This window comes from Daphnia carinata, chromosome 1 (genome assembly GCF_022539665.2).
Source record: "Daphnia carinata strain CSIRO-1 chromosome 1, CSIRO_AGI_Dcar_HiC_V3, whole genome shotgun sequence".
In the NCBI taxonomy this organism is placed as follows: Eukaryota; Metazoa; Arthropoda; class Branchiopoda; order Diplostraca; family Daphniidae; genus Daphnia; species Daphnia carinata.
This window is the reverse complement of record NC_081331.1, coordinates 10,657,719-10,678,816: the sequence shown is the minus strand read 5'-3', so window position 1 is coordinate 10,678,816 and position 21,098 is coordinate 10,657,719. Positions and strand designations below refer to the sequence as shown.

Sequence of the window (21,098 nt, the reverse complement as noted above, 5' to 3'; positions counted from 1 at the left end):
CGCTCTCGCAACTCGTATGGCCTCTCGTTGTCGGCATTTCGGAGAAGAAAGAAAAACAAAAGACGACATAAATACCATCGCCAAAAAGAAGAGGAGCAAAAAATTTGCATAGTTTGCGCACCAATTCGAAATTGGCTGTTGCCGCTGGACAGAAACGAAAACGAAGAGATTGCATTTGGTAACACATCACACATCCACAGGTTTCCTCTTTTCATCACACTTCGGATTGTCATCGGAAAAACAAAGAATATTATTATTATTTTTTTTTTTTTTTGAGAGGGGAAGTTCTTCACTCTTGTTTGTGATGTGAAGAAACAACAGTCGCCATCTGTCGGATCGTGATTTTGAAAAAAAAAAAAAAAAGGAAGAAAAAGACACTACTTGAAGTCACTCTTTGTGTGCGGCTCTTGTCGGACCATCGATCCATCACGCGTGAAGAAGAAAAAAAAAAATAGGGGAAATTTTATTTCTATATTTCTTTTTCTTTCTCAAGAATTGACGTACGTCTTCGCTCTGAAACTTGTTGTGTGAACGCATTCGTGGTGGTAAGCGGAGTTCATTTTCTTCTTCTTTTTTTTTTTTTTTTTTAAATTTAAATTCTTGTTGATGAGAGAGGCCACCATTTGCGATACGAAATGTTTCTTGGAAAATCATTTGAAACGTGATTTTTTTTATATATATATTTTTTTTTATTATTATTGACTGTCAGTTTCGTTCGTCTTTTTTTTTTTTTTTTTTGTGAAGGGGAGGGCATTTAATCTCAGACGAGAGCTTTAAACATTGGGGGGGAACATCCGAAAAGAAAATGACCGTCTACTCCCCCCTTCGTTCGTCTGTAAGTGGATACAATCGGCAAAAGACACGAACGTGCATCTACAGGCTCTGCTGGTTTCGCTGTGTTTCGCATGTGCACACGTACATACACGCGCCGCACATTTTTATACGTTGTCTAAGGTTTCTTCTTTTTGTCCATCTTCGCTCTCTCTCTCTCTCTCTCTCTCTCTCTCCGCCATTCTTGTTTGGTTGTTTCAAACCTTTTTTTTGTTGTGCACGGACCTTCTTCTTTTCTTTTTTGCGGTGCATCATTTCAAAAAAAAAAGGGAAAACGTTAAGTTTCTTATTTCTCTCGGTGATCGAGCGAAAATAACGTTACAATAACATGAAAAAAAAAAAAAAAAAACGGACCGGCCAATGGGTTCGTAACGTCGGGATTCTATTGATCGGTCGCCGCTCAGTTTTACGCTCACGCTACACAACATTTTTTTTTTAAAGAAAGGATAAGAGAGAAAGAAAAAAAAAGGAAACGGAATTACCGGTATCTCTTTCGTTGATGACATCCACACGGGGTGTATGTATCTCTGTCGAGGCAAAAAAAAAAAAAAAAAAAAAAAAAAATTTGATTATCTTTTCTTTTATTAGCCAATAAACGGGGAGTAAGGAGAAGGGGGGGGGGGCAGCCAATTGGCGGAAAACTTTTAACCGGGAAGTGGACGATCTAACATTCAATTTCGCGAGCCAGAAATGAGGGAGGAGCAAAGAGAGAAAATTGAATTTGCTTTCCCATTTTTTTTTTTTTTTTTGTTTTGTTTTGTTTTTTTTTAAATAGAAAAAGAAAAAAAAAAAAAAAGAATATTCAAAATAAAATGAACCATCGTCAAGTGTGTCGGGATTTTTGGTGCGCTTGGTCTTTTTCGTTTTGCCTCGAGGGTCAACGTATATGTAAAAAAAAAAAAAAAAAAAAACCAACCAACCAAAAGAAAAAACCTATCGAACCATCCGATCTTGCGGTCCTTCTTCCTGGGAAGGCAGCAGTGCCTCTGACCTCCGACCTCGATTGGCGTCGTCAGCAAGGCTCTCTCTTTCTTTTTCTCGTTTCCTTTCCAACTCGTGGCACGGTTCCATCGTTCCACAAGAAGGAGAAGAAGCTCGTTTATCTTTTGTTTGTAAATAGATGGGAGAAGAAGAAGAGAGCCAAGGCCAACTCTCCCTTTTTTTTCTTCTTCTTCTTCTTCAGAGTGTGTTGGTGCGTGTGTGTCTGCGAGTTGTGTATACGTGTGGTTCTTCTTCGTCTGCCAGTTCGTTCGCCTCTCCCTTCTTTCTTTCTCTCTGTGTGTGTGTGTTTGATTCGAAAATGACGCCATCTTCAACACACATGTGCACGAAGCCACGACTAGCGCAGACGGAATAACTGTTTGAGAAAGGTAGAAAAAAAGAAAGAAAGAAGACGATAAACTTGGGGCCGTGCAAACAAAGCAAAAGATTTCTCCTCTCGTCTTTTGGTGATTTGTCCTCGGGTCCTTTTTTTTTTGTTGTTGTTGTTTTCTAGACGCATGCAAAAAGCCATCGCATAAACGTTCAAAGCAGAATGTGTTAGGCAAAAAAAAATTACATATCGCCTTGGATGTTAAGTTCTGTTAGCCTACATACCCATGCAATTGGTGTCTGTGTGTGTGTGTGTGTGTGAGGGACGTCTGGGAGCAAAACCTCGAAACGTTACTTCGCAGACAACCAGAGGGCGTGAGTACTCACAGAGCTGGGGTTGAAGAGACTTCCAGACATTCCATTCTCTTCTTTCTTTCTTTCTTTCTTTCTCTCTCTCTCCATCTCTCTCGATCTTTTATGACGCCCTTGATAATATATACTCATAAATATACACACGCGTTCGGGATTATTATTCGGGTTTCCCCCCTCCATCTCTCCCTTTTTTTTTGTTCCATCGGCCCTTTTGAACCCGAGTATTAAAAAAACATGTGAACGAACAAAATTATTTATCTTCTCTTCCTTTTTTTTTTTTTTTTTTACTTGTTCGCTCCTCTTAACTCGTTCATCGTTTAAAGAGACCAGCATCTTCAAATGCGTAAATAATATTTATCACCGCAAAAAAAAACAAAAAAACTTTGGATGGCGGATGCGTTTTCCAGGGGACCCCAGCAATAAACAGACAACATCGGGAGCAAAAGAGAAAAAAAAAAAAAAAAACTTTGTGTCTGCAATGTTATAGTGTATAGACCCTTGGGGAGTGTGAGCTACAGAGAGGAGCTTTTCCAGTATCAAACGTACACCCACATGTGTGTGTGTGTGTCTGCAGCAGCAGCAGCAGTCGCTAGTTGATCGTTAATCTTGTCAAGTGTGTGTATGTGTGTATGTGTGTGTGTGTGTATGTATGTAGCGCGTGAGCCAAAAGAGAAGTTTTTTTCCATGGAGTCCGAGGCACGTACGTTTGTGCCGAATGAGGCAATGATTGCCGGCTCGAAGAAAAACTACATATACAACACACACCCTGAAACTTCTTTTTTCGTTTGTTTATTGTCTTTGAGAGATGGTGTGTGTGTGTGTGTGTGTAGACTTTTTTTTTTTTTTTTTTTTTTTTTTGGGCCGTGCAATGTGTTTTATAGATCGACTGTTAACTTTTTGAGACCCGTTGATTTTCTTGTTTACCCCGTTTTTTGAAAATTGCTTTGGTCTTTTTTATTTTTTATTTTTTTATTTTTTGGCAACCGATCAGAAAGTTGAGATCCGATTGGCTGATTTATTTTCTAAAGCTGAAATTTTTTTTTTTGTTTTTTTTCGGTCCCATGTTTCGCTTTCCATATGGAGGGGCTGCCATACTTTTTTTTTTTTTTTCTTTTTGCTTAGAGCTGTATAAATACATGCACTGGGAGACGTGGGCAGACATTTGAAAAAGAAAAAAAAAAGAGTAAGCAGTTTAAAGCATTTGGCCGTGTTCAGGAACAGTTAGAGTAACAACAATAACAGGAGAAAGACGATTGCGGAGGAAGAAAAAAGAGCAGCAGCAGCATCAGCAGTAGCAGCTGCTTTTGTATTAGTTCAGGGCCGGGAAGTCATTTGTCACCTCCTCCTCCAACATTTTTTTTTTTTTTTTTTCCTGGCACACCACCGTCTTTCTCTTTTTTAAATTGTTTCTTTTTTTCTTTCTTCTCTTCGACATTTTCAACCGTTTTTCTCTTGAGGGCAAAAAAAGAAAAGAAAAAAGACGCACGTTTTTTTTTTTTTTTTTTTTTTTGGGATATTCCAAAGCAACACAAGAAACAAACGCTGAGGGCCTTAATAATAGCAATGCGTGTACCGTTTGCTATCATTACGGATGGATGGTTTCTCTCTCTCTCGTCTTAGAAATATATCAAATGTATTTATTTATTTATTTTTTTGGTTGTATGAATCAAGAGTCAGCGTGTTAAAGAAAAATGCCACGCACGAACTCGTTCGTGCGGAACCATTTGGACTGTTATTTACCCGAACGCGCATCTATAACTTACCGAATATTATATTTATTTATTTTATTTATTTATTTTTTTTTTATTATTTATTCTATGTCTCGAATAGCAGCAGACGAGCAGAGGATTGTGTCAACTCTTTCCTGCCCTTTGTGACGTCATCCTGCCCAACGGTCGTTCCTCCCCCTTTTGTCTTTGTGCGGTCTTAAGTGCGTTCGTGCTTTGACTCGATTGATTGATCGGAACAACAGATTTTTTTTGTTGTTTTGCTTCTTTTTGATTGACGAGCGAATCGAAAGAGAGAAAAACAAGTGGATAATCGATCAGACAGTGAACAGAGTGTCTTTTTTTTTTCCGTTGAAATCATCGGCACACAACGAGCGTTCAAACAGCAAATCGGCTAGTGGCCATCGTATCTGCTACGTTTGGTTTTGGTTTTAAACGAAAACAAAACAAAAAAAAAATTATTTTGAAATTATTATTATGGCCGTTGTGAACGTCAATCTTAATAACATGATCAATGCCAAAGACTCGCGCTGGCTCCAGCTGGAGGTCTGCCGCGAGTTCCAGCGCTCCAAGTGCTCCCGTTCCGACTCGGAGTGCAAATTCGCTCATCCGCCCGCCAACGTCGAGGTGCAGAATGGACGCGTCATCGCCTGCTACGACAGTATCAAGGTATGAAAAACAACATAGTCGCCATTTTGTTTTGTTTTGTTTTTTGTTTGTTTTTTTCTCGCTTTTCCCAACCAATTTCCAAAATGGCGGACGGCAAAGGTCATTGGATCTGCCAAATGATGCGCGACGTATCTAATAAGAGGTTTTTCGTGTGGGTTTTTTTTTTTTTTTCTTCTTCTCCTTTCGTTATTGGTGCAAACGACAAGGAAAGAAAAAAAGAAGAAGTGAATGGATGGGTGCCGGAGCCCAGTGTGCTGCAGATTGGGTTACAATTCACGAACGCGAGCCGTTACGGTCTAGTGAGGTGGGGGTAAACCGGTTACCCAGTCGAGCACTGAACGCAACAACCTTCTCTTTACACCGCAAGGAAACAATACGAGAAACAAAAGGAAAAATGAAGAGAGAGGAGGGGGGGGGGGGGGGTCACTAAATGAGGACGACATTGCCGTTCCGTTTTTTTTTTTTTTTTTTTTTTTTTTTGAAAGTTTAAAGAAAGAAAAATAGCGTCGTGAGAAACGGGTTGGATTTGTTTCACGCTTAGGGAATAATAAAAGAGAGTGACGTCACGATAGACACATCCTCTTGAAGAAGTGAATGAGTGAAAGAGAAGGTTCTTGTTGCTGGTCTCAAGTGTCGGGATAAAATAGGAAAATAAATAACGGTGACTTTGCGCAATAAAAAAATGGCGTCGTTTCACATCGTACCTTATCTAAAAATAAATATAAGAGAGAGAGAGAGAGAGAGAGAGAGAGAGAGAAAGAGAGAGAGAGAGAGAGGGGGGGGGGGGGAACTTGAAGAGATCGATTTCAGACGCATCATCTCAATAATCCTGTCGTGTCTGTCGCCCATATGTTGCCCGGCCAACAGCGGCCGCCATCATCTTCCGTCATCGATTGGCCTCGTGTGTCTGCGTCTATTCGGGAGCGTGAGTCATTTTTTTTTCTCTCTCTCTCTCTCTCTCTCTCTTTCTCTCGGTGTGTGTGTCTGTGTGTGTGTGTTGCGAGTCGATGTCGTCGTCGCCATTTTGGAAATATTCCAACTATTTTTCGACTGTAATCGCATCGACAGCATTTCGCTCCGTGGGTAAGGACGAGATCGGGCGGAAAGGAAAGTCGACGATATTATCTGCGATAAGAGAAATGAATCACACACTCAGACACACACACACCTGCCTCTCTCTCTCTCGTGAGTGAGTGAGCCAAAAAAAAAAAAAAAGGAGCTTTCAAATGAATATCATTATGTTAATTTTCTTTTTCTCCTTTTATTTTTGGCAACACCGACGATGTGCACCCGAACACGGCGCACATCAACTTGCGTCAAGGATTTTAAAAGGACATCGTACAGTTCCAGCTGTTTATTCGAAAAGAATAATTAGAAAAATCGGCGTCATTCTTTTTTTTTCTTTTTTTTTTTTTTTTTGAAAATGAAGCAAAAAAAAAAAAAAAGATCGGGTTTTTTTTTATTAGGTTTTTGCGGTCAGTTAATGGCATTAAACTTGTTGTATGCCGACGCCCGGAGGGGCGTCTAGTCGTCCAGTCGAATGCCCCGTCCGCCTCTTCGGGGAATTTGTTTTTGGCTGCGTTTGGACGAGATGCGAACCAATCAAACGTTGGCTGTCGGAAAAAAATATTTCGAATTTTTTAATTGATTGAATTTCCCCCCTGCGTTTTTGTTTTGCAGAGGGGGGAATTTACAAATGAAATTTTATTTAAACGACTTCGGCCAAAATGAGCGTGAAAATCGGAGGGCGGTCGATTCAAATCCAATTCGATGCAAAGTTTTTTTTCGTTTATTTTTGCCTTTGCCACGTATTTTTTTATTGAATCAAAATTTTAGATTCGTTTGAAATGATGCCTCGCCAATTTTCTAGTCACACGGCCTGTGAAACTGAATTGGCTTTTCACAAGAAAAAAGGTGGAGGTGAAAAGAGCTGATGAAACGGAGGCAGATGTTAGAGAGAGAGCAAAGATGGCTCCTGCGGGAAATCAACACAAGAGGAGAGAACGAAAGAGAAGGGAAAGAGAGAGAGAGAGAGAGAGAGAGAGAGAGAACTGTTCGGTTGGGTGATGAAAGAAATGAAACGGCAGGGTTATCCTTTCTCCTCTTTGCTTCCTTCCTCTTCTTCTTTTGCCTGTATACTTCCCCTATCAACTGGCACGAAGAGGGAAATAGAGAGAGAGAGAGAGAGAAAGAGAGCTAAACATAAAGGCGTCGACGTACGCACACACGCGCAGCCCCAGCAAAGGGACAACGCCCTTTTTTTTTATTTTTTTTTTTTATTTTTCCTCTCTCCCCCTTTTTTTTTTTTTGAAAGAAATTTTTACTGCCGTTGCTCTCGCCCGCGCGCGCGCACAGGATCAAACGGCGGACGCACTGGAAACTATCACGTCGCAGTTGATGTTTTATTTATACACATTGGCAGTTAGAGAAGCGCAGCAGTACATTCTGCTTTTTAAACATCAACGGTGTAAGCTCAAACAAAAAAAAAAAAAAAAATGAATCATTTTTTTTTTTAATTAGGGAAACTGGTACGGTATTGGAATGTTATTACAATAATTCGCCACCATCTTCGGGAGAAATAAAAAAAAAAAAAAAGGAAAACCATCGGGTTCGGATTAGACACGCACATCTTCTCGCCGGGGTCCCTCACTTTGAACCGAAAAAAATAATAATAAAATGTTACATCTCAAGAAAAAAAAAAAAAAAAATCCAGCGTGACTGTCTGACTCTAATGACGAGTTATTGCCATGTTTTATTTTTATTTTATATTTTTTGGTCTTACTGCTTGGGATTGAAAAAAAAAAAAAGAAGGTCCAACTATATAGGATTAGTATCTGCTACGAGGTTGTTTTATTCCAGAGAAAAGGATGAAAATAGTTTTTTTTTTTTTTCTTTTTCTTTTCAGTGTGTGTAGAGAGGGTGGGGGGTGGGGTGGTTTCAAGTCCGTTGACGAGAGCGCCCTTTTTTTGCCGGAGTTGGAGGAACGAGTTGTAGTGGAATGTCTCGTAGCTTTCGTCTTGGATCGTAAATCGCCAGTCGTTTTCATCTGGCGTCGACGGATGAGATTCCGGGGCAACAACCAACCCAACAACAACAAAAAAAAAAAAAAAAATAAAAATAAATGAAAATTCCCCTTTCCTTTTTTTTTTTTTATATATATACAGTATATATATATATTTATCTGTTCTTTTCTTCTGGAGGGCTTGGTGCGCTTCGGGCGCTGTGTGGATGGATGGATAATGTCCACACCGCGATGAGATTCCGAGAAGAAAAAAAAAAAAAGGGGGGGGGGAGGGAGAGCATCCGCACACAAACACACCGCACGCCCAAGATCACGGAAGAGGAAATGGAGTTTGATGAAAAGAGATGATGATGATGATGATGTGAGCTATCACGAACAAGAACACAGATGCTCGCATAGTCTCGCCAGAAAAGAAAAAAAAAAAAAAAAAAACCTGCCGGAAGCGTATTGCCCGATTTCTTTTTTTTTTTTTTTTTCTTTTGAGTGTGTGTGTGTTCCAGCTGAAGAAAAATGTCTTGACTATCCACATTTTTTGTTTTCCGATCGAAATTCCTTCATTTTTCTCTCTTTTCGTCATTTGAAAATGTCGGCGTGTTTCGTTCACGCTAAGTGGATGGTGCTCACCCGTCTTCAGCATTTCGAAACGTCGTTTGGTTTGGACAGTGGTACGCGTTACACACGGTAGTTTGATTGTCAATTAGTCTCTTCCCAAAAAAGGGGCAGCAGGAAAAAAAAAAAAAAAATGGATGACTTGGCTATCTGTAAATTTATTGCCGTACGCGTTTCATAAAAAAAAAAATAAATAAATAAATTTTGACTTGCCCTTATCAGGTCGTGTCTCTCTCCCATCACCCGTTTTTCCAGTTTCCATTTTCGGGCACACCCATGGCGTCTAAAAACGAAAATTCCAGATGACATCACCCCTGTTTCTGTTTTGCTTTTTCCCCTCCATTTTAATGCGTTTATAAGTCAAGATGGGCAACAGCGAAATTCTCTGAACTACTAAGCAAAAAATCTCCACCAACTTTTATTTTTATTTAAAAAAAAAAAAAAAAAAAAAAAAAATGTCTACTGGACGCAGTGCAGACGGCCGAGATCCAGAAGTCTGCGATAAAAATATATTAAAAAATAAAAAAGGAAAACTTAAAAATAGACAAGTTGGCCTTTTTCTTTTGTTATGATGTGCTGCTCTTTTTTTGTGCCTCGTCTATTTAGATTCAAAGAAGCGGCCATGTTTGCCAAGAAATGTGTGGCACACACACACACATTGTGTGTTTAGGTACTTGATCAACTTCTTTATCTCGTCTGATTCCTTTTTGTTGAAAGGAAAACAACAGACATGAAAAAAAAAAATTGTATGTTTTACACGATGACCGAAGGAAAAAAAAAAAAATACCCCCCCCCTCCTCCTTTTTTTCTATTGTGAAGTGAAAAAAAGGGAGGCTGGGAGGACGTCACTGACGTCTCCGTTCCGCTCTGTTGATCGCATCTGTCAAATGCGAGTCATCCACAGTCACGAGCAAGAGGGGGGAGGAAAAGAAACGCTCACTTCGAACAGTCAGCCTCGTGAAAAGTGGGCGTGTTAACGTGAAGACACATCCGATTTTCGTGTCAACGAGTTCTTGTTTTCATCTTTTTTTTTGTGTTTTGTTTTCTATCGTCATTTTGACTTTAATCGTTCCAGTTGGTAACGATCGTTTTAAAATATTCATTTATAGATGTTATTATTATTTTACGCTGGAGGGTGAAAAAGAATGTTTCATCATGTTCGTGCATCTGCTCTTTGTTATTTTGTGTGTGTGTGTGTGTGTGTGTGTGTGGATGGGGTGTCACATCTCATTCTGTACCGTCGCTCGTGGGAAAATCGACGTGTCTATTTTCCCCGATCTCTTTGCGTTATGGTCGTGACTCAACAGAGCAGCCAACAAGGCAGGTGTGAGTGTGTGTGTGAGCAAACTTTTGGGTGAAGTGCCTGCAGGGTTGGAGGGGATGGTCGAATGAGATTTTTCTTCGTCTGTTTTTCCCCGTTTGATTTGCATATTTTCGAATGGTAGATATGAAAATGAAGTTTTTTGACGATCGTGTTTGAATCAAGAATTTGATTTCATTTGTTTTTCTTGTTACACAGGGACGATGCAACCGTGAGAAGCCGCCGTGCAAGTACTTTCACCCGCCGCAGCACCTCAAGGACCAGCTGCTGATCAACGGGCGCAACCACCTGGCTCTCAAGAACGCCCTGATGCTTCAGATGGGCATGGCACCGGCTGGCCAGTCCGTCTTACCCGGACAGATCCCCACTATCGTAAGATTCATTTCTGTGGTTGATTTTATTTTCTTTTCTTTTCTTTTTTTTTTTTTTTTTTTGGATTTTCCTGTTTTGATTTGTTTAAATTCACAAAAGATCTACATATTAGCATAATGAAATCGTACCTCATATTTTCTTTTTTTCAATTTTTAATTAACTTTATTTAAAGAATCTTCTATTCTTTATCGATCATTCCTTTTTTTTTTTTTTTTTTTTTTTTTTTCTATTTTTATGTTTCTCTTTGATTCTTAATGTTTTCTCTTTGTCTTTTGGCTGTGGTCCTGCTTTTCATGGCATCATGTCCATCTTGTCTTCCCGAGACTTTTCATTCTGTCATTTGGGGACATATTTTACCATTTCACATCAAAAAGTCAGGGTCCAATCTATAAATTCATGAAGCCAAACGAAAAATCGGGAAGACAATGGCTGGATGGCTTTTCAAAATCCACCTCCTTATCTTATTATCCGCTGTCCATCACCCAGCATCTGATTGGCCGAAATCTTTATTTATTTATTTTTTTTTTTTTTTTGTCTTAACAAAACCCATCAATAGTCAGCCACTTACACACACAAAAAAAAAAAAAAAAAGAAAGCACAAAATCTAGTAACAGACATTTTTCTTTCAAAATTTTGATTTTGATTATTTCTTTAAAAATAACATAAAAGAATCGATTTTGTGCGCTCGCTATGCTGCTGCAAACTACTTAAAAACAATGTGCTGATTAATTGCCGCTTTTTTGTTTTGTGTTTCTTCGTTCACTTTGCATCTGATTTTTTTTTTTTATCCGCAACAAGTGAGCCAAACTTTGCGATTTTCAAACTCTCACTCTTTTAATTCGTTTTGCATTATTTTCTCGTTTGAGTTTTTTGTTTTTTTTTCTTAGCTCAATTATTTAACACTTGAAGAAAAAAAAAAAAAAAGGAATCATCATGTTTTGAATGTAGAAGAGCGGCATAGCGTCCCTGAATTTAAAAATTGTATCGATTCGATTCACACACAAAGAGACGAATCGCTTTCGATTCAATTTTTTTTTTGTTTGTTTTTGTTGTGTTTGGGTTTTTTGTGCATCGCAAATTTGACGGCGATTGTGGGCGGGGGATTTAATTTTTAAAAAATGCGCAACAACAAAAATTGATCGTGTCCGTGTGTTTGTGTGTGTCTGTTTGTGTGCGCGTGTTTTGTGTAGGACTACGAGTTTCGGCCGGTGAGATGTCTACCGTCTTCCGTTCACGATTGGTGTGAAATGTCTGTACGTTGTCCCATATCTCCTCTCTCATTATTCTCTTCTAGTCTCTCTCTTGTTTTTGTTTTTCTTCTTCCATTTTCTTTAGTTTTTTTTTTTTTATTCAATTATTTTTCTTTATAAAGCCAATTAGGAAAGAAAAAAATCATTTTTCTCTGTTTTAAATATTAGAAATTGGTTCATTGTGACATCGACTAATTCTCATATTTTTATTTCTATTCCTTTCGTTCGTGGTTTGATGACGGACATAAAAATCATGTTTTTTTTTTTTGCGGGGGGGGGACCAACTGGAACGAACACAGGCGTCTCCTTACCTGGCGGGAATGCCACAGTTGAGCTCGCCCTACAGTCACTACGTCAGCGCCAGTCCAATGCTGCAGGTGGTCTCGCCGGCCGAGGCGGCCGTCAACTCGCAGTTGGGCGTCGTGGCAGCCGCTCAGGCCGGTGGCGCTGGAGTCGGTGGCTACGGGGCGCCGGCCAACAAGCTCCAACGATCCGACCGCATCGATGTAAGACGTTTCCCATGACATTTTTTTTTTTTTTTTTCGTCCATTTTTCTAAATGAAAAGATTTTCATATTTTTTTTTTTTTTTTTATCTCTACAATTTTCGGCTGGTAAAATATCCAATCAACCCTGCCAAACTCCCGTCTGTGCCTCCCTTATTAAGCAGCTAACAACAGTATTTAAAAAGCTCCGCGTTTATAGTTTGGTTGACCCAATCGCCTTTCTTGATTATCGAATCAGCTAGACGCTCTATCTTTTTAGCTTCTTTAAAAGAAAAAATGCATATTCTTTTCAGTCAGTAGGTCCGTTGATGATAGCCAATCTAATCGAGCTGATTGCCTCCATTCAATCATCCACTTCTCTTATTTTTTTTATTTATTTATTTTTTTTTGTTATTTCATTACACTCGATCAGCTTGTGGACGAGAATGAGACTTTATTCTTCCATCTCCTTTTACGGACGTCGTAAGAATCGCCTTCCTCATCTTCCTCTTTTGGTCTTTCCATCTGATGATGATGTAAGAGTTCCACCTTTCGAACGCGTTTCCCAAAGCCAGAACGATCATTCATTTCTACCCAAAAATGGTGATTACTGAACTCGCAAGGGCCGTGGGTTGACCCTAACCGCAGCGAAGGTGGAAAACAACCAAAAAAAAAAATAAATAAAATGAAATAAAACAACATGAAAATCATTTTTTCTGATGAATAACAAGTCGATGAGGTTGAAGAGGCGTGGCTCTGTTATTAGACTGGGTGTGTGACCAGTTTTGGGGGTGGATGGGAAGGTGGGGAATCTTGGAACACGGCGTTGCTACACCTGTCTACACGTTTTTACCCAGAAAGAAAAAAAGAAGAAAAAAAAAGACAAACGATTGAGCTGATTTGCGGTTCATTTTGTCGAGTTGTTGTCTATGCCCAGCAGCGTTCTTTTTTTTTTCTCCTGGTATGCAAATGAGGGGCACCTCTGAGCACCATTTCTTTTTTCTCTGCTCGTAGCTATCGAGAAATCGGAGAAAGGTGTGGCCGTTTGGAATGAGATAACAGGATCGAATTCGCCAAAAAAAACAAAGCCAAATCAAAGCGATATTCATTTTGATTACGAATCTTGCATAAATTACACGACCAACCAAAACGCGTAGACGAGTCATCGGCCCAAACGTGCTTTTAAAGAATATAAAAAAGAGAAGCAGCTGTTTTTAAAAGGGGGGGGGGGAATTTAAAAAAAAAAAAGAAATGATTGCCCGTTGTTGTTCGTGAAACGACGCGGCTTGCGCAGTGACGTGAGCGCGTCGCGCCCATGATGCACATACCATCGCCAGGGGGTGGGCGTTTCTTCTATCCCATTTTCCAGTGGGGGGGGAGGGGGAGAGAGAGAAAAGAGATAGGGATCGTCTCTGCTCACACGCAGCACTTGAGTTGTTTCCTTTTCGTCGGCAGCCCCCGTGAATTTCATTTCAAGGCTCGGCAACTTTGGTTTCTTTCAACTCCGCCCTCGTCTGCTACTCCCCCCCCCCTCTCCTTCCGTAACGGTTTTGAACGCTCCTCTTATTAGGACTTGGATAAATGATGATTACATCGTCTAGGAAAAGAACTTGTGTTAGAACTGGCCAAGTTTTTCTTTCTTTTTTGGGAAATAGGGAAACAAAAATGGCTGCCATTATTGTTATGACTAGTAGTACTGCTACTTACCGTTAAGTGCAATCCAATGATGAGAGAGAGAGGGGGGGACAGACCATTTTTGTCAAGTGTACGTTATTAACACACACACACACACACACACTGGTGGAACAAGGCGTAAGCCGTTGAATGTAGTGGTAGTGACAAGGAAGAGGGGGGTAAAGAAGATTACACATGTGACGTCCGTGTGTGTGTGTGTGTGTCAGGGAGGGAAGGAAAGATGTCGCTGGGCATCGATCGATTACATACTAAATAGAAGATTATTTCCGCACTAGTTGGTCGATGCGTTTCATATGTTCGCCTCGTTTGCCCCCTCGTTTCTTTCTCCCTTGTTCGTCGCAAAGTGGATCGAGTTGTGCTGCGATACGGTGATTGCACACTCTGTGTTAGATCGGCCCTAATCCAATCTGTAACGCAGTTGTAACAGGGACTCTATGACGTCGACATCTCTTTCTTCGGTTTGAAAAAATTAAACACACACAAAAAACAGATAGTTTTTGACCCTTTTTTTTTAATAAAAACATTTCCCTCAAAAGTCTTTCACTTGAACGAACGGGAGTTGTTTGATTGGGCGTCAACCTTTACATTTTTTGAATTTTCACTCCATTCTTTCAGCTGTTTTTTTTTTTTTTTTTGTTTTCCTTTCTAGTTCGTGAATAGCCTCGTATTTGTTTCTGTTTGATCTTATGTACCGGGCTGCTACCATTGTTAAAGCAACACGTCAGCTTACATAGACTCTCCCGCTTTGATGTAGTACAAGAGAAAAAAAAAAGCGTCTACCACACGAAAATGACGAGATGAAAAAGAAAAAAAATCGCACAGTAGACACAACAAAAGGGGGGGGGGGATTGTATACCGCTCGTTTTTAGTATTTTTTTTTTTTTTTAAACTTCCAGCGTCATTCGACGTTGCTTTTGTGTCCAGCAGCTTTTTTTGCGTAGTAAAAGCCAAATTTGCATATGTTAATAAAAACGATAAAAAAAATTCAATTGAATGAAAACAAATGGGAAACAAAGATGGACGTATGTCAGAACAACAACCCTTCGACATCTGGACTCGATCAACAACAGTTGCAACTGCTTCCGATGAATTTAACGATGGATAATGGCAACATAATGAACGCGGCCGCAACTACCGCCCTGCGCATGGCCAAGAGACAACGAGACGCGGTCGATGAAGAACATATTCTTACGGTATCTTGCCCTTCCGTTGCCATCCATTTGAGCGGATTTTTCGTATAAACAGGAAATGTTTTATTACGTTTCTTTTTTTTCCATCCGGCTCTTTTTTTATCGCCTCGTGTCTAGCCGACTGTAACATTCGCTTTCAAATCCAACTAAGATTGCGCAAGATTCGGTGACTTGTTTTTTTTTAGGGTGGATCCGTCAATGAGCGGTTGTTGTCTTTTATTTTCCTTTTATTATAACCCGATGGATCGATGGAACAGGAGGGGGGGGAAATAAAGTCCGTCCGTTTTTTTTTTTTTTTTTTTTAAAGGCCAGTGTGTATTCCTGTCGTCGTCTATTCTCTTGATCCGTTTTCATTTCATTTGCGCTTCCGATCTCTTTGGAGATCAAGGAATCTCCATCCGTCACAGGAACGCAGACAGCCGACTCTCTTTGATGCGATTGGATCAGCCTTATATGTATATAAATTTTTTTTTTTTCTTCGGCGTTCCCTTTCATCCCCAAACCCCGTGGAGTGTACGTGTGACTTGTTTATAGACGTCCCCTATAAAATTCCCTTTAGGGCCTTCCTATTCGCGACGCGGCTCCGTCTTTTTAAAGGGATTGGAAAAGGATAAAGCAAAACAAAAAGATCAGATCCTTGTCTCCCTTTTTTACTGATGCGATCCTTCTTATTTACTTTGCTTACCAGCCTTTTTCTTTTTTTATTGTTATTATTATTATCAAGTCAGGTTAGGGGGAGTTTGGAACGAAAAAAGAAATGTCCTTTTTTTTTATTTAAGTAAATAAAACCTAAATAATTTACTGAGTTATAATGTCTATAATTTTGTGTGTGTGTATATTTCCCTCTCTATTTTATTTTTCTCGATCTCTCTTTCTCTTTGGTGTGTCTTGTTTTTTTTGTTTTTTTTTTGTTGGGGGGGATGCTTGGTGTTTTGGGTGCTATACAGAACGAACTCAACCAGCTGCCCAGCAGCAACACTACGTTCTATTTTCCGGCAAGTATTTTATTACACAATTTTTGTGTGTGTGTGTGTGTGTGTGTGTGTGTGTGTGTTTTTCCAGTTCCTCTACGTTCCCCCTTTCGTAATAATAGTTGAATGTATTTCATTTATTTTTTATTTTTGTACCGTATAAAAGGGGGAGGTTAGGGTCGATTGGATTATACCCGCACTCAACTGTCACATGCATCCTTTCCGTTGATTAGATTTTTTTTTTAATACGTCCCTACCTTCCCCCCTCCTTTGATATCATTAGCCTCTAATGTTTTTTCCTCTCATCTATTTTCATTTTGATTTTGAATTCGTATCCAATTTTTTTTTTTTTTGCTCGTTTTTCAACTTTGTTTTATTAAATGTTTTTGCTAGTTTAAAAATAATAATAATAATAACTAATTGATTTGTTTGAAATGAATGAATGTGTGCGACAGGCTTATCCGGGAATGATGCCATACAAGCGGTCGGCTGGCGACAAGACTTCAGCGAACATGGCGGCTGTCTACCAGCAACATCAGCAGAGCGCGGCCAACGCGTCGCACGCGGCGATGACAGCAGCGGCGGCCTATCAAGCGCAGGCCTTGATGCAGTTGCAGCAGCAGCCTTACGGCGTTCCCGTCTCATGTGAGTACAACACTCTGGTCACCTCCTCCTCCTCCACCTCCTCCTCCACCAACCCCTCCACAACTAGCAATCAAGCTGTCACAATCAACAATCTAGCAGCTACTACCACTACTACTGCCACTACTACTACTACTACTACTACTTGCGCTACCACTGCCGCTCCGCTTGCTCCGGCTGCTTCTGGTTTGGTAGCCACGGTGGCGGCAGCAGCGGCGGCAATTGTCACTACCCCGTCCTCAGTTGCCCCTTCCTGCACCTCCTCCGGAGGTCTCCTTATCGCAACCAATCCTAGTTCTTCTTCTTCCTCCTCTTCTTCTTCTTCTTCCATTTCTTCTTGTTTGACTGCCACCACAACCACAACCAACAGCTCCCTGTTACTCAACCCAATCGCTTCCAGTGCTTCTTCTTCTTCTTCCTCCTCCTTCAATCCAATTTTACCCGCAATGTCATCGTCAGCTGGTGGTGGTGGTGGTATCGGCGGCAACAATAAATTGCCGACCGGTGGCGGCGGCGGCCTCCTCCAGCCGCCCACCGGTTTGAGCTTAGCCTTGACCAACGGCAATGCGGCTGCTTACGAAGCGGCCACTTTGGCCGCTCTGACCAATTTCTCCAACGCCAAACGGGCAGAAGAGTGCGAGCGAGCGGCGGCCGAAATGGAAGCCCTGGCGGCTGCGGCCGCGGCCGAACAAGAGGACAACCATTTCGGCTTGGCCGCCAGCTCGTCGTTGTGCATGAGTAACAACAGCAACAGCAACAGCAGCAACAACAACAGCCTTAGCAGCGGCTGCATTAATAATAATAATAGTAGTCATGTTAGTACGAGCACGATTAGTAACAGTCATGGTAGTAGTAGCATTAGCAATCATTTCCCATTGGCCGTTGGGGCGGCGGCAGCATCGGCCCCACCGACGATATGCTCGTCGGTCGCCCTCACCACGCTGACCAGTTCGATTGGCGCCGGTATCAAACGTCCGCGTTCGCCCAATTGCACGTCCAGCCAACCGCACCCAATGTCCTCGTCTGTAGTGTCGCAATTCTCGCGCAATTCGCCCGGCCTCCTTTCCTTCCCGCCTTCGTCCTCGTCCGGGTCGGTCGGGGCGGCGGCAGCTGCGGCGGCAGCGGCAGCCGCTTTGCATTACTCTGCGTTACAGCCGCAAACGGCTTTGGCCTACACTGGCGTCTCGTTGAATAAGCAGCAGCAGCTGGCTCAGCAGCAGCAGCAGCAACAACAACAACAACAACAATCGCAACAGCTCGCCGCCGTTAGCGCTGCCTCAATGGCTTCCGGTTCGGCCTCGTTTTCGCATCAGATCCAGACGAGTTTGGCTCAGGCGATGCAACAGCAGTACCAACACTATCTGAATCCGTACTATAGTCTGGCACAGGCGCAGGTCCAGCAACAGGTCACTCCGTCGGCCTTTGCCAATGCGCAATACGGCGTCAATCCGTTCGCAACGGCCGCCGGAAGCGCAAGCCATTTGCTGAATAGCGGACACGCCGCCTTGGGGCTGGCTCTGTCGCACCATCACGGGCTAGCGGGAGGAGGAGGAAGCCAACTCGGCCATCATCAGGGCATGAATGCCGGCCAATTGCCTCAGGCTCAAGCGGTGGCCGCTGCCGCGGCAGCTCAGCAGATTCAGGCCCAGCAACAGTTGGCAGCCCTCCAGCAGTTGATGCAGCAAAATCCGGGGCTGATGGCCGCCGCCGCTGCGGCTGGTGGCTACCATCAGCTGTCGGGTGGCCATCATTTGGCCGGCTCTGGGCCCGTTGTTGTCGGAGCCAACGCGTCCAATTCCTCCCATCAGGCCAATCAGGCAGCGAGCAGCGCTCTGGGTATGTACGCGGCCGCCGCCCAACAGCTGGGCGGTCACTTTGGTAGTTTAGCTCATTTCAATCAGCCGCCGAGTCAGCAACAACAACAACAACAACAGACGCAAATGCACCAGTCGCAGTACATTCAGTCGTTGACTGGTCAGGCGGCCGCTTTGGGACGCGCCGGTGGCGTCATGCCCGGCGTTGTCGGCAATCCGGCGGCTGCAGCTGCAGCGGCCGCCGCCGCGGCCGCCATGGCGAATGCCGGCCTTCAACCGTACAAAAAAATGCGGACCATTTAAAAATTAGAATTTTTTTTTTTTTTTTTTTGAGAATTAAAAAAAAAAGAGAGAGAGATAATGTTATGCAAATTCGTTTTTGGCAAAAAAAAAAAACACAAAAAAAACAATGCGACAAACAGGGGCCATATCCAGTTTTCATTTTGAGTTCGTAAAGTCGAGTAGGTCGTTTTCAAGTTTTTGTTTTATTTCAATTTCTTTTTCGAATTGTCGATTCTTATTTTAGAAACTAGAACCCAGGTGAATAATCGTTCGTTTTCTCTATGTCTTATCACTTTTGCCTCGCTCCTTTCGTCCGTTTTCAATTTCTTCTTTTCAATTTTCTTGGCTCGAGTTCAATCGTCTTTAAAGAGTTTGGAAAGCGACGAAAAGATTACAGTTGCGAGGAGCACAACCAAGGAAAGAAAAAAAAAAAAAAAAAGAAAATATCTATATATATATAGGACAATCCTAGTCGTGCGCGCGCAAAACTAAAAAGAAAAAAGGTGGGCCATTTCCAAAACAAAAATTTCAATCAAGCAAACATGTTTCTGTTCGTATTCGACCGTAGTAAAATTTTGAATTCAAATGCGTCTTCTATTACACCACACGTAGATAGTGTAGTGTAATAATTTTTGATTCTTATACGCGATGCCCCCTTTCGTATGTTGGCCATTCTTGACGTTAGTTGCTAGCAGATTGTTCACACACACATACACACACACACACACCGAAAAGTGCCGGTTTCAATTTTCGCTCGTGACGCCATGTATACTTCCTTCATCATATCACGTTCACCTGGCTGAAATTGATACCTTGAATTAGCCGCGTACCCCTCCCTCACCTGAACGATGAGAACCCAAAAAATTGTGTTGGAATAAGCCAAAGATTCATACAGACATTCCTCCCTCCTTTTTTTTTTTCGAAAGAAATATTTTCATATTTTTTTTTTTGTTTTTTTTGTTTTTTTTTATTAAACAGTATATTTATAATATAAGGGCAGGGAATGTCGGAAAAGAAGAAGAAGAAGAGAAAAAATCTTTTTTTTTTTTTGAAAATGGAGAGCTGTATGTGGTTGGGACGTGCTGGTCTATTTCGCTTTTTTTCTCATCTTTCCATATTTTTTTTTATCCCCTCATCTTTTTTTTTTTTTTTTTACCCCTGAAAAAATATTCCCACAACCTTTTTCTTTTATTATTATAACGGAAAAAAAAAAAACCTGCCTTTCCCGATCTTTCCACACAAAAAAACACGCCATCTTTTATGACAATCCAACCTATCCCTCCCCGCCTAAGAAATGGAAGATATTCCTCTTCGTTATGACATTTCATTTTCTTTGGGGGAGGGGAGAGGAGGAATACCAAAACACAAATCGGCAAATCCAAAAAAGAATTTTTTCCTTTTCCTTATTAATTCCTTTCCTTCCTTTCACTCTGTTCCTTTATTTGGTCAAACAACCTCTTGCTGCAGTTGCTATTTGACTCACTACACATACACACACACACACATGATTACAACACAACAACAACACACAGTGCGTTTCGATAGTTTTTGCCCAGTTTCTTTTCGCATTCTTACCGACATTTTTTCAATCCACTGAGAGTTTTTAAAAGAAATTTGAAAAAAAACGTTTTTTTTTTTTTTATAAAGCATTTACCCGAAGACAATGCGCAATTATAATTTTTGTTTGCTTCACGTTTGTTACATGGTCTTTTAAAATATTTTAGTGCTACAGCCATCAGATGATTTCCCTCTCTTTTATTCTTCTTCTCCCCGAGAGCTTTTTTTTTTCTAGCTTAAATACTTTTGATTGTATTATCCAGTCACTTGTCGTAAACTTTTGAAATTTCCCCCCAGCGAAACGAAGGGTGTTAAGCAATTTTCATTTTTGGCTGGCAACGGGAAGGTTCACTTTCTTGATCGTAGAAAACAAAAATCCGGTTAGTTCAATAGTTGATTTTTGATTACGCCACCCTTTAAATAATAAAAAAAAAATAAACTTTCGTATCCAAATGTGGAAGAAGAAGAGAAAATGAAGTAGATCCCTAATAGTTTGACAACGGATAACACGGACTAACACGTACACACACACACACACACACAGACGGAACGTTGTTGATTTGCTAATGGCGAGTGCGTAATTCATGGAAGCTGTGCTAGAAATTATTGTGGCGTTGTTCGTTCACTTACCAAGTATATATTTATATATTTAGTAGATGCCGCGAGAAAGTGCATGACATTTTTTGCTCTTGTTATTTGGACGTTTGCCCTGCCCTCATTTGCATTTCCGGTTTCCCCCTCCTCTTGAATCGCCCCGCTCTTTTTCCTCCGTTGATTTATTCAGTTTTCTCGGACTCGGTGACACGCAAAACAAATAGAAATTTAAAGCTTTTTTCCTTGAGTGCAATTTAGAAGAAACAAAAAAATGATTTTCCCAACATTTTTTCTTCATATCTTTTTTTTTTTTTTTTTTTTTTTTTTTTTGCTTTAAAGAAATTTCCCCTTTTTTTTATCGTTTATTTTTTTTATGCTGAGAAGGG

At 41.0% G+C, this 21,098-nt stretch overlaps 1 protein-coding gene across 1 annotated transcript; it reads left to right on the top strand.

Moving 5' to 3' along the window:
- The first annotated feature begins 262 nt into the window (after positions 1-262).
- Positions 263-20,932, top strand: LOC130692195 (mucin-19-like). Its single transcript, XM_057515275.2, has 8 exons — positions 263-545; positions 4,345-4,910; positions 10,061-10,234; positions 11,425-11,487; positions 11,784-11,990; positions 14,679-14,855; positions 15,800-15,847; positions 16,279-20,932. Exons 2-8 carry the CDS (start codon positions 4,719-4,721, stop codon positions 18,580-18,582), a joined length of 3,165 nt encoding a protein of 1,054 aa, XP_057371258.1. The 5' UTR covers positions 263-545; positions 4,345-4,718; the 3' UTR covers positions 18,583-20,932.
- The last annotated feature ends 166 nt before the right edge of the window (positions 20,933-21,098 follow it).

Bases quoted from the DNA above. Each gene is read 5' to 3' on its own strand.
- LOC130692195 (XM_057515275.2), top strand. From the start codon at position 4,719: ATGGCCGTTGTGAACGTCAATCTTAATAACATGATCAATGCCAAAGAC. The intron at 10,235-11,424 runs GTAAGATTCATT...TGTTTTGTGTAG, and splicing joins CCGGACAGATCCCCACTATC to GACTACGAGTTTCGGCCGGT. The intron at 11,488-11,783 runs GTACGTTGTCCC...GAACGAACACAG, and splicing joins ACGATTGGTGTGAAATGTCT to GCGTCTCCTTACCTGGCGGG.